This window comes from Stegostoma tigrinum, chromosome 30 (genome assembly GCF_030684315.1).
Source record: "Stegostoma tigrinum isolate sSteTig4 chromosome 30, sSteTig4.hap1, whole genome shotgun sequence".
Lineage (NCBI taxonomy): Eukaryota > Metazoa > Chordata > Chondrichthyes > Orectolobiformes > Stegostomatidae > Stegostoma > Stegostoma tigrinum.
Genome location: NC_081383.1, coordinates 22,982,662 through 22,996,451, shown reverse-complemented (window position 1 = coordinate 22,996,451; position 13,790 = coordinate 22,982,662). Strand labels below are relative to the sequence as shown.

Sequence of the window (13,790 nt, the reverse complement as noted above, 5' to 3'; positions counted from 1 at the left end):
GCAAGCCTGCCTTTAAAGCGCGGCTCTTAAAGCGGCGCTAACTTTTTAAAAAAATTATTGCCCCAGTGCGTTTTGACGAACGATCGCGAGCAGCGAAGAGTTAAAACAGAAGGGGAGGAGGGAAGTGGCTGGGCTTATTTACATTGCCGGCGATCTCCCAGTGGCCTCGGTCCATTGGCTGACAGCGGGGCTGAGAGTGGTGCTGAAATTTGGGTCTAACGGCAGAAATTCCCTGAAGTCAGACGGTTTTTTTTCTGGGGGCTTGGTCAGGACAGTCGCGTCATTCCTGGTTCGCTCTCCTTTTCTCCCCCCCCCCCCCCCACCATCGTTTGACAGATGAAGCCCAGTTTCCAGAGCAGCTTTCCTTCAAATAGTCTGTGCTAAGTGCCCACCCCCCTCCCTCTCTCTATTATATATATAATTATTAATTGTGTTTGGGGGTGGGATTTAGTCGCTGTGAGGCGAGATGTCACGATGATCCAGTAACTTTTGGATGATCTGCGACTTTAACTCCAGGTCGTCATGATGTATTCTCCGCTCTGCCTGACTCAGGTAATGTCCATGTCTGAGGTGATTTAGTGATCAGGTCGGTTACTGCCAGTGGACGGCTTTTCCCTACCCCCCGCCCCCCACTTCGCCCACATTCACCGCATTGTATTTTCCTCGGGACGCGGTTACTGTTAAAAATGGCGGGATAATTTCTGCAGCATGCTTTCCGTGCTCCCCGGGTTAGTCCTTCTTCTCCCCTGGCCCTCCCCAGGCACCTCCTGCCAACGCAATCCATCTTGACACACACACACAGGAAAAAAAAATCCAACCCCGATGCTCAGTTTGTTTTTTTTTCCCTCCCTGTTGTGTGTGAAAATCCAGTGGAGAGCGCAGCTTTGACTCCTTCCAACTTCGCCCAGTTCTGTGCAGGACTGTTCCGTCCGCCGCTACGAAGTTTGACAAAAAACAAATGTTTCTGTGGCTTCTTAGAAATAAGAAGGTCTTCTGCAGAGCGGAGAGGACTTTTCTCTCTCTCTCTCCCTCTCGCGCACCCCTCCCCACATTTATATTACTGAAAGGTGCACATATTTGTTGCCGTCAACTTTCAAGTACTCTCGTTGCATTCAGGTTGTCAAATAGATATTGTGAAGTATGGTAGGTGTGAGAATTTGGAATTGGTGAGTAGTGGTGTGGGGGCGATTTGAGCAAGACGTTTGGTATTTTAGCAGGTGTCAAGAGGAGCGCACGTTTAGCGTTTATTTTTGGGGAATCCTACAAGTTAAAGTTCCTCGGTGCTCGGTTTCCACTGAAATTGATTTGATTTCGCGTAGGTTGTTTAATTTTTTTTAGTACAAGCATAACGTTGACTGTTTAAATGTTTGAGATATAGTTTCTCTCTGTTGTCTAAGAAGGGAGCCCTTCTCCATATACTTACTCAGAGAGGTGCTAACTAAGTTTTTGTTCTGGTTAGAATGTATTACCTGTTGGGAAAGGCTGTTTTATGTAATAGAGGCAAGACATGGTGGTGATTTGATCCATAAGAATACTGTAAGTTCACCAGCTCCTGACCAGAAATTTTAGTTTCTTTATTCTTGAAGAGGTGTTTAATATGTTCTGTAAAGTTGTAAATTTCACCTGAAAAGAAATTTTTGAAAATTCAGTTTCCCCTTTCTTTACCTAAGCTATCCAAATTTATTCTCTGAGGAATAGACTTAGAAGGAAATAGAAAGAATGACTGGTAAATAAAAACTCCAGTTATGGCAGGAACAAAAGATGTGAAAAGAGTGATATCTAAGAATGTCATACATATTATACGTTTATCTATCTATATTTTATTTTCTAAGGATCAAGAATGTGAAATCAGTTTTGAAGAGGGAGAGCAGCTTGCAGTAATCTGAAAGCAGTTCAAGTGTAGCTAATCAGTCCAGACAGTCTGTATCGGATAACAAAGCTGCATTATTGTCCTATCAATTATTTAAATAGTTTCATGGTCTAGAAGCATTATAAACATTCTTTAATAATAACAGACAAAGGGAACTTCCCAAATAGAACAAGAAGACATTTCATATGTGTCTTAAGAAAAACGAAAGTGAAAGAGTTTGGCATAATGTATACATTATAATTTGGAACCTGAATGCTCATTTGGCTTTATACATTATGTACTTAGTCTTACAGTGTTCCTTTCCTTGCAGTATTTCCTTTGTCACTTTTTTGTCTTTCATTTAGGATACCACCACTTACTAGAATTTCCTTATTCATATCAAAACTTTCTTTCCTTTTTCTTCCTTGCTATGCGTCTTTATTGTTGTTCTAGTCATTTGTCTTTGACTTGCTCCTTCGTTTTCTCTGGCATACTGTTACTCATTTTTCAATTTCTATAAATTTCTATTATTTTACCAGAAAATAGATCGGCAGACCTTGTAAATGTATATTATTGCTAATGTCCATGTTTCATTTGGTAACTTTAAAGAAACTGACGGCCAGTGGCCCATCAAGCCTTGAAAAATTGACAAATGTGAAATAGGAAACAGTGTTCGTACATATATAATTTCAAAACATATTGATCTCAGAAGCTATCTTTAGTCAAGTCTGTCATATTAATTACAGTTATAGTGTGAAGGCATGAAAAATACTGTGAAACAGTGAAGTTGAGGCCTGTGGCTTGTGGGTGTTTGTGTGCTATAATTTAGGGAGGCCAACACTCGGTGAGAGGTAAAAAAATTAGGATTCACAAACGTCCTGGGTTTTTAAACATATCTTTGCTGTTGCTTTTTTTTGGAGGAGGCAAAAGTTTGATACCATAAATTTGATGTGGATTGACATATTCTTCCAATATTAGTTTGTCAGTTGTAGTACACATGGTGTTTACGTTAAAATAGGTGTTATCTACAATGTTCTTTCAACAGTTCTTAAAAACAAAGAAACAAAAATAATGCAGAAGTTGTTTGGCTACAGTTTCTGACATCCTGCTATACGAGTATTGTAGCATGGGATGTAAATTACTGATGATATATTCATATTCATTGATTTACGATAGTGGAAGATTGTGTTATGCATACATTGATTGTTTTCTTTTTGAACTAATGTGTTTATTTGTTTCTAATGAAGAACTTTTAATTAAAAAGCACAGCAGCTTCATTTATTACATTTTTAACTTGGGAAGCCTAATTATGAATCTATTTAGACTGATTCATTACTTTTATCTACTGATTATGGGCATTCAATGTGGAAGATATGTAGACTACCATGGTTGCCACTCTACACAAACAATTGGAGAAAATAGATCTTGTGCCTGAGTCAGGTGGAGGGGAGAGGTGTTTACAAAATGTATCGACATTAAACTAAACACATTTAAAATTATGTGCTCCGGAAATAATCTGGTGTATTCCTGGAGGGTGAAAAAGTTCAATCTACTATTTTAGAAACTTGCACCAATCAAATAGACAAGCAGCTGTCAAGTCCTGACAGTCAGCCCAATCAGCAAGGCAAATACAGTCATCTCTGAAACAACTTCCTTTAGTCATTTGAGGCAGGCTTATTTCTCAGAATCAGTTTGTCTTCTTAAAGGTGTTTAAATTATATGCCATAAAGTTCCACTTTCCAGCAGTTACCTGGAGCATTGGAAACGTGAATTCGTTGATTTTGTTCAAAATTAGACCAACAAATTGTAGAAATGAACTTACTTTGAATAATGTGACTGTTATTATCTCTACTGTACATCTTCAGTATCAAAGCAGTTATTAGTGGATTTAAGGCCATAATATAAATACATTCACGTTTTTGATAAGAAGTGAATTTTTCTTAAAGTGGCTTTAAAGTTTTGCAGAAATGGCTTTCACAGAGAAAGAGTTTGATATGGTGCAGCCGTAACTTCTTAGGTTGGACTCCAGACAAATATCAGGCCAGACCAGAGAGAACTTTTTGATGCTGGAGGTACTATATCTTAAACTACAAATGCTTGATGCTGACAGTAGAGATCAAAGTGAAAGAAAGTCCATTCCTTCCATAACAACTCACAAAAAATAAAAGGCAGTTTGTCAAGTAACACTAAGCAATAACAGCAGTTACAATTAAAACCATATTGCATGCTAATGGTTTGATAGTTTTACGCATGTACCTTGGATAAATTTACAGTACTTGTCATCTTCTGTGAAACTACTTTCAATGGATTATTTTAGCTGAAAGAGAAACAATTTCTGGAGTTCTTTTCTCTCCTTGGGGCAGCTGGTTTCATTTAAACACTGTGAAGGCCAAATTCAACTCTCAACTATCCCATTTTGTACCTGAAAAATGGGCGGCTGTAAATTCCAACTGAGGTGAGCCCCTCAGCTTGACTGTAATAGGTTTAAGCAAGAACAATAGTAGGAAAATGACCCATTGAACAAAAGCAGAGTTTTGTGACAGCATACAAGGCAGGAGAAATGAAACGATTAAAGGAATGATGGTACATGGCAACAGGTTTAAGTAAAGGATTAAAAGAATGCATCCAGAGAAGGTGTAAATGAATAAAGCGGTCTCATTGTCAATAGCACCTAAACAAAAAAAGAAATACACACTAACTTTAAAAAATGAGGGCAGAGACTATGATGTGAAATTGCTGAACTCAGTATTGAGGAAGACTGTAAAGTGCCTAATGGCAAGATGAAGTAATATTCCATCAGCTGGTGTATTGGACTGATTGGAACAGTGTAGAAGGTTGAGTGCAGAATGAGAATGGAACAGAGAGTTATAATGGCAGGCAACTGGAAGCTCAGGGTCAAGCTTGCAGACTAAATGCAGGTGTTCCCACAAAGGCAACATGGAATCTGCATTTCGTCTCCCTACTTCTTAATGTAGTAATTGTTCTCAGCTGCATTTGTGCTAAATTCTGGGCACCATACTTTAGAAATACTTTCAAAGCCTGAGAGCTAGCACAGATGAGCTTTACTAGAATGCTGCTAAGAATGAGGGGCTACAGTCTTGTGGAGAACCTAAAGCTGCTCTTCATAGAGTCGAGAGGGTTAAGAGCAGAAAATGATTGAGGCATTCAAAACCCTGAGCAATTTTGATGGCATGAATGTACAGGAACTGTTGGCAGATGGATGGGAAACCAGAGGGTGCAGGTTGAAATTAATTAGCACAAGAACCAGGGCTGACCTGTGGAAACATTTTTTACATTGTTATTATCTAGAATACATTATCTGAAAGGATAATGGAAGCAGTTTCAAATGGCAATGTTTCAACAGAGATTCATATAAATTTTTGGAGGGAAAATTGCATGGTTATCAGCAATGAGTGGGAGAGAGAGAGGGATTCATTGGATAGCATTAACAAAGAGTTGATTTAGGTTTTAATGGACTGAATGATCACCTTTTGTGTCAGAGAATTCTATGTTACTGTTCTATGACTTAATGTGTAGGTGTGTAGCCTGAAGATAATGGCTGTAAAATGAATAGAGCCTATATTCCAAATAATTACTTCATTTTTGCAGATGTAAAACAAACAACTGTGGAAAATTTAACAGTGGAAAGACTTCAGGTTCCATTCCCAATTTTGCACATATTCCAAGGCCACTGCTAAATTTGTCACGGTCTTACTTTATAGATGGATTCATTGCAAAATTTGTTTAGGCAGAGCTTAAACTGACCAGCCATAATTATTTTCTCATGCTGAAGTAAATAAACTAACAGTGCTTCAAGGAACTCCTGAAGACTGCATTGATTGCACATAGCTCAGGTCATTAATGAATTTAAGCCTCGATAAAGATCCAGTCAGTCTGGGTTTCCCTCACATTGGATAAGCGTACTGGAAATAATTATACAATATGGTTAGAAAAGATATTGGAAGTATTCAGATGAATATAGACTTGGAACATCAAATGCACCATGGCATATGATGGATCTTTTGCCTTCTGGCCTGCATGAAGTACATTGTATTGGCGAGGGGTGTGAGGGGCCAAGAAAGATAGCGACCTGATGGTAATATCACCAGACTAAAAATCCAGAGAGCACAATCCAGTGATTTGTAGATATGGGTTTTACCACAAAAATTGGTTTAAATTCATTTAGTACAAAGCTAGTCTCAGGAATGGTTGTCATGATAATGATCATTAATTGTTATAAAAACCTATCTGGTTCATGAATGTCCTTTGTGGAGGGAAATCAACCATTTTCATCACATCTGTCATACAATGTAGTTGATTCTGACCTGTCCCCTGAAATGGTCTAGCAAGCCACAAAGTTCAAGAACCACAAGCCTGGGTGACATAAGACTTTTTTTTAAAGAATCCCTGCAGTGGGCAAACGGACCCTTCAGCTCAACAAGTCCGCACCAAACCTCGGAGCATCCTACCCAGACCCATCCCCCTATAATCCACCTAATCTACACATCCCTGAACACTACAGGCAATTTAGCATGGCCAATCCACCTAACCTGCACATCCAGGGACTGTGGGAGGAAATCGGAGCACCCAGAGGAAACCCATGCAGACACAGGGAGAATGTGCAAACTCCACACAGACAGTCACCCAACACTGGAATCTAACCCAGGTCCTTGGCACTGTGAGGCAGCAGTGCTAACCACTGTGCCACCGTGCCACCCTGAAGCTGTCAGCAACCACCACGCCCCTTGAAAAAATCAAAGTGGAGATATTTAAATATTGTAAAATTTGGCTTAATTTTCTTCAGTAGATGCTGTGGTTTTGTTTTGTGAAATTTCTTCTGATGGTATTGAGTAGATTGGGTAGGATCCATGTTTTGATAGATTTTACCTGATCTCTGGAAAGGGCAGGCTTCAATGCACTAAATGATATTTTCTCATCTTCAAGCGATAACAAGGTGTGGAGCTGGATGAACACAGCAGGCCAAGCAACATCTTAGGAGCAGGAAGACGTTTTGGGCCTAGACCCTTCATTGGACCTGATCATCTGATGAAGGGTCTAGGCCGAAAACATCAGCTTTCCTGCTCCTAAGATGCTGCTTTGTCTGCTGTGTTCATCCAGCTACACACCTCGTTATCTCGGATTCTCCAGTAACTGCAGTTCCTATTATCTCTGACACAATTTTCTCACCTTCACTTTGCTTTGTATCATGCAATTTGATTATAGAATGTATAGTTTGAACTATGTTTCAAATAAATCTAGAAACAAAAGATATAGTTAGAGTATGTAATATATTTCAAACTAATATTTTATTATTGATTGGAAAGATGATTAAATATTGCTCAGGCCGACTGAGGATTTATCATATATTGGAAGCATAAACTCGTCAGCTTAGGTTCCTTAGTTCTTGCATTCAAAAGACAAAATTAAATAATTTATTAGTGATATGTTTTGTGCTAGAGGTCTGGATTGCAAGCTGGCTTTTCACTTTTTCAAGTTGTTTGGATTTATTCCAGACCAACGAGCCCACTGTTGGCTATAAAGATCCAATTTGTAATTAATTTGGACAGTTCACTCCAAAGCATAAACTGACCCTAAATTAGCAATTGTTGGAACACATGATCAGGGAGGAGGCTGGAGGATGCTCTAGATAGAATCAGTAATGTTGCACTCATGTTTTTGGAAGAGTTCCCCCAAAGGTAGAGATAAGGTACATACTTGGACATCAGTGGAGTTTCTAGTTGTGCCATTGCTGACTGAAAGTACTTAATGTTGACACCAGGTTACTAAAATGTGAAAGCTATTCTGTTGCCCAGCAGTGATATCTTTCACTTTGATAAACAGAAGTGTCTCAAAAGATATGCAGAGTGAAGAAGACATTTCTCGAAGGGAATCTGAATAAGGATTTGTTGTGCTCTACTGGAAGTTATGACAGTAGCATTGATTTATTATGTTCCAAATGGTTCCCCTATCATCTAAACAGGCAGAGTTTGCTTCAAAAGAAGTCCTTTCTCAAGTACCTTTGTTCTGATGAAATTTCTGCATATTCTTCCATCAGGGAAAAGAAATCTTATCTCAACTGAATCTTTCTGACCTTAATAGGCCAGACAGTACAAAGGAAGGATGTGGCAACAGTGCTAAATTTTTAGGTTTTAACAAATTACAGAATTATTTTTGATACTTTGGGACATAGGCTGCACACTCCATTTTATGAAGTTACAATGTTTTTTGCTGTTTGTCACGTAATGACCTTGATTTTAATATTCTACACACTAGCCAATTGCTGGGAAATCTAAATATTCACAGAGAAATCAATACAGTAATCAATCAAAATCTCCTTTGAGTCAGCACATTAAATAATATGTAATGTTTTGACTTAAATATGTAGAAGTGAATCCTATTTGTACTAAACAGGCTAGTATTACATTCCAGAATGTTACTGCATTTTTAGGAATGCAGAATTCTCAGGCAATATTTTTATTGCTGATAGAATACCTGTACTGTTGATTCTGATCTGCGGAGTTTGGACTATGGTTTTAATGGTCGGCAGGTAGTAGTGAGACTGTGAATGGTACAGTGGCTACATTCAGTGTCAGCCTCGGAATTGGAGTCAGTGGAATTCTACTGTGTTAGACCAAATATTGAAGAGAAAGCTGAAATCCAATAAAGAAAGAGTTCAAATAGGTGGGCAGTCATGTTGCATATTATTCAGTCTCTACTTATTTCTGAATATGTTTTAATAATTCATATATAATAGTGAAATTTAAGCGTTCCCCACTGATTTGATTGTGCCTCAGCAGTAGGTCCTAATGTGAGTATAAGATTCTTGAACCATTTACTAAGGAAGAATAGTTGAGGTGACTGCCATTACTTTCCTCATGGTTTTCGTATTCAGAATATCCTATTCGTTTGTCTGCAGTCAAGGCTAGAAAACCCGACCAACATTTTTATGATGGTGCAGGGAGGAGTGGGACACAAATCTACCACTGAACAGCTGGACCAGTGCCCTCTCAGTGTGGATGCATGTACCCTACAGCCTTTATTGCAGCCCTCACTTCCTACAGCTGCCTGTAGCGAGGCTGAAACATTTCACTTTCAGACTTGAGATGGAAATCATACCACTAAATCCAAATCTCACTTCAAGTTATGATAACTAGTGTCAACAATCTATCAGCTTAATATTATTAATGACTAAGATGCAGGGAATTTTCATTGTGGCTCTTTGGCATGGAAAATATTCAATATATGTGTCATAAGAATAACTACAGAAATTACACTCTACACAATAATCACAACCAAAAGAAACACAACAATCAGAAAGATAAGACATGGGTTTTCAAACAGCATGTTGGATGAGTCATTAAATTACTGGGCACCCAAATTATAATATGGATTAATTTATTCCTAAAGACGATAAATCATTAAGGATGCTGGACAGGAAGCAGAGGTTTGGGACTGTAACTCTGATTTACAGTTAATCAACCAGCCTAGCAATGAAAGATGGCAGCAGATATGCAAATAATTAATACAGAAATTACAGAGAAAATGTTATATGTGTGATATTGCTATTAATTCTTTGTTGTAAAATCAGATTTAATTTTATAGTCGAAAATCCCACAGACATTTTTAGTACATTTCCAAGACAGATATTCATGAAATATAGAATCATAGAATCTTTGCATGAAAACAGGCCCTTTGGCCCAACAAGTTCACACTAGCTGTCCGAAGAGCATCCCACCCAGACCCAATCCCCTACCCTTTCCCTGTAACCCTGCATTTTCCCATGGCTAACACACCAGATCTACATATCCCTGAACGCAATGGGGTATTTAGCATGGCTAATCCACCTGGCCTCCGTGTCTTTGTATTGTGGGTGGAAATCAGAGCACCCAGAGGAAACCCACACAGAAATGGGAAGAATGTGCAAACTCCATGCAGACAATCGCCTGAGAGCAGATCGAACCTGGGTCCCTAGTGCTGTGAAGCAGCAGTGCTAACCACTGAGCCACCGTGCCACTAAAAGGAAACACTGTAGATATCTTTAATCTTTAAAGATTATGTGGTATAGTAGTCATTTTGTGAGCATATGTGGGTAAAGTTGATCAATGCCGAGTGTGAAACAGGCTGATAGTTAGTCATTAGTTTGATTTCTCATTATCCCCCAAGTTTATTTTCCATGGAGATAAATTTAAAACTGGCTGCGACAAGTGAGAACATCTGATACAAAATCTAGTCTGATGGGTGTAAATACAGACTAATTGTAAACCTGCAACAAATAGTTATTACTGTATCATTGTTTTTATGTTGACACTTTTTGGATCAACTTGTTTGCCAACTCTGAAGGACTGTGGTTTCTGCAGCAACTCAAAAATGAGTAGTGTGCAAATAGGTACAAAAAGTATAAAGCAGTATATTTACTGAGTTTCCTTTTGGTGTTTAACACAAGTCATTTCTAAATATATCAAGACAGAGAACATTAATGTTGAATTTGTCGGTAGTCTAAGGTGAGCTTGCACAACCTTGTTAAAAGTGGTATTATCGTATTCCATTAGGCATTGTTTTTCCTTTAATACTTATGTTCTAAAACTTCAAAAGAATTTTTATTATTAAGTAGTTAAGTATAAACTAAAGGGAATATACAATTGTCCTTTACTTAGGAGATTATCCAATGAATAAATCCATTTTATTTTAAAAGCTGGCTAAGATTTATGTTTGCATTATTCCATTATACTCTCTTGTCATACTTGCCTTACTATGAAACATGTTCAGTGTTCACTTTATGTATAACATTTAATACTTAAATCAATTTGCTAGGAGCTTCCGTGGCTCAGTACCTTTGCATATCTGCTGCTGTATCTCTAAAAAATACTGTTTCCATTTTTAATATCACATATGCTTTGTTGCTTGTTATCCCTGGATTCTCATGACATCCTTCCTGTGAGGACTTGTCAAACAACATCTGAAATAAAAAATACAAAATCAACACCTTGAATTTGTTTTACCTTTTTAATGAATTAAACATTCCAAAACTATTTCCAGAAAATAGATGCTGAACTGACATCGAGAGGAGGATTAATTCAAAGGAATTGGATTTTGATAGATTTTATAAATGTGGTGCAGGGAAGTAGAGGAAAGAATTCAACATCAGAGGACTAAGGATGATGGGATAAAAAGATGAGAGTGAGGAAGGGCCAGTGGAAGGGAAGAGAATTCTAGAGTCACAGTGCCATTGCACTGGAGGGGAATCAGAGGACTGAAGAAGTTTTCTGAGGTAAAGTGAGGCAGATCTGTGTGGCAACCCATAGAAAATAACTGTAAGATTTTACAGAAGACTGAAATTTGGGAAGAAAGAGAGTGGAGAACAAGTGTGTCTTGATGTAGGACCATACACAAGTGGCAGAGTTTTATGAAGGGAGTAAAATGAGAGTCTGGTAATGAGTGCTTTTGAGTAGTGGAGAATAGTTTTGAACAGTGAAGAGGGTTTTGGAGTAATTGAATATAGAAATGAAAAAGGTATCAGTCAATGATTGTGAGATTGAGCAAGTAATGTGGAAAAGGTAGACATGAGTGACCGTAGTGAAAAATACAGTGGTTTAAGGGGTCTGGTGTGGATATTTGTGTTTTTATAATGAAACTTGCTCTATGGATGTTGCTAAGGGACGATGTCTGGACAAATTTGGGGGAATTCAACCACATTCATAATGTCCTTAAACAGATTGAGAAAGTTTGTAATGTAGGATTTACCTTATCTATGTCTACATTGGCAGTGTCTTCATAAGTTACTAGTACCTATGAATTTGTACAACCCATTTCTTAGAATAGTTTTCAGTACTTTAGTATTGATGTTGGACTAATGCTTTGACAGTTGGCAGGTATAGATTTCATTTTCCTTTTATGAATTGATGTGCATTTGCTAACTTTAATTCCCCCAGAATGGCAGCAGCAAGCAATCTATCTTAAATGACCATAGTGAGTGTCCACAGACAACTTTGCTAATTTTTATTTGAAGTACAGTTCCCTCAAGTCAGTTAATTAGTTAATTTTCAGTTTCCTTATCCCACTTTAGAAAGTTATTCCTCCACATTAATTTTGAAAAACCTTTTGGCTTTTCATTATACTACAGTTCAATTAGTTAGCACGTTAGTGTTATTCTCCTTAATGAATATTTCAACAAATAATTAATTGATGCGACTGTTTTCATTCACCTTAAAATCCGATGTTACATCTTTCTATAAGGCGTTAATTGTCTTGTTAATAGATTGTTTTGTTGTTGTTAGAATAAATGTGTTATTGTTATGCTTAAGAGCTGTTTGTTAAATTCATTTCTTGAATTTCCCAAACTCTAAAAAATAATGAAATACATTTTCATGCATTAAGAAAGCATTAATAACAACATCTTCAAGGTCTAAAATACTTAGAAGTTAACAATTCATGATCAATCCATTACATGAAAGCAAGAGATCAGAATTTTTCTCTTCAATTGGAAGGGGAGATTTTCTTTCAGGAGGCCACAACAAAATCATCTGCAAAAATATAACTGGCAACCAACAAAGGACACACCCAGTTTCAGCATTGAGGTTGGCTTAACGAAACTTTGGTGTGATCAGTGATAGAGGAGGAAATGTACACTGGAAATGTCCCACCCAGTCGATAGACAGACCATCCTGTTCGAGATAGCATCATATCCATACCGTAAAAGAAACATTAACATCTGGATAGTAAAGACTGCTGAATGTTCTGTTTAGTGGAAAAATTCAATCTTAAAATCCAGACAGTAGGAAACATCTGATGTAATGTCAGCAAATGATGAGTCCATTCAGAAGAAATGGTTTGATGGATTAGTCTGACGCAAAGCATTGTGAATATGTTTTGGTCTATGGAGAAAGTGGTGTAATTTCTGACCTCTTTTGATAACTGGTACCTGTAATGTACTCCTAGTGTTTCAGATTTCTTCCGGTGTTGTTTTAGTTAAGTGATTGGAATGATAGCCTATGGATTTTCAGTGTTATGAGAGATCACGCTATGAACACTGGATTGTATTTTGTAAATTTGACAGTATCTCCCACTAAATTACTTGCCGTACATTTTTCTTTACTAACAGGTTAACCAATTTTGTCAGCAGCTCCTTTTAATAGGTATCTATTCCACCCATTTTATCTCTTGTTGTATAGAGAATCAAAGTCTCAAATCTCAGTTGAGGCATTTTAACTTATGTCTTCTATTTCCATGAACAAAATTTCAATTACATTTCTCATGTAGGGCTTCCACCTTCCTCAGCAGGTTTCACTTTGTAAATTGAGCTCTCTTGATCAGGAAATCCCTGATGCTTGTTGAGTTAGTTCCTTTCAGACATTGGTTGCATTATGTTTTGCTTAGACATGTGTGGTGTAGGGTGAAGAAAATTGAGTAAGGTCTTTTATGCTTGGTCTCTGTTTAATGAAATCTGTTGTAAAATAGCCGTGTAAATACAAATGCATGCATGGGGGTTGATCAAGCTATTGTATCTTTTCTAATGCTCTTTATTGCCATTCACAAACCCTTCTAGCAGTACTGGTACTCTAAGCTTATGGGCAAAGTAAAATTTTGAGGATGAACTGCAACATTGCATGAATTAACTCCTTTCCCCTTGAAGACAAAACAGGAAGAATGGGGTAAAAGATTGATTGACTAAGGCATGCCAAATTAATCAAAGCTTTATCTTTCAGCATTGTTAAATGCTGTGGGGCAAGACTTCTGCTGTTTGTTATTTATAGCAAAATACTTAATGTATCCATTATGCATTATTACGCTGTTAATAATGAAAGCATTCCACACAGTACAAACTTAATGTTTCTTCTCATTCAAAAACAAGCTTGATCATGTAAGTCTGTTATTTTAATTTCAAAGTTTTATATTTGAGAGCCATTCTTGGTTTATTTTTATGAATGCCCTCCATTCATTAAGA

General features: G+C 37.5%; 1 protein-coding gene across 3 annotated transcripts in view; it reads left to right on the top strand.

Moving 5' to 3' along the window:
• Nucleotides 1-13,790, top strand: part of nfic (nuclear factor I/C) — a 451,875-nt gene that overhangs the window by 2,645 nt on the left and 435,440 nt on the right. Inside the window, exon 1 of one of the 3 annotated variants that reach the window (XM_048559539.2) lies at nt 196-552. The exons of 1 other annotated variant lie outside the window; for it this stretch is intronic. In XM_048559539.2, coding sequence (XP_048415496.1) covers nt 523-552 — 30 coding nt within the window. In that variant the 5' untranslated portion in view covers nt 196-522. Of the gene's footprint in view, nt 1-195; nt 553-13,790 lie in introns of those variants that run through there. One more of the 3 variants, XM_048559541.2, reaches the window with a different exon arrangement.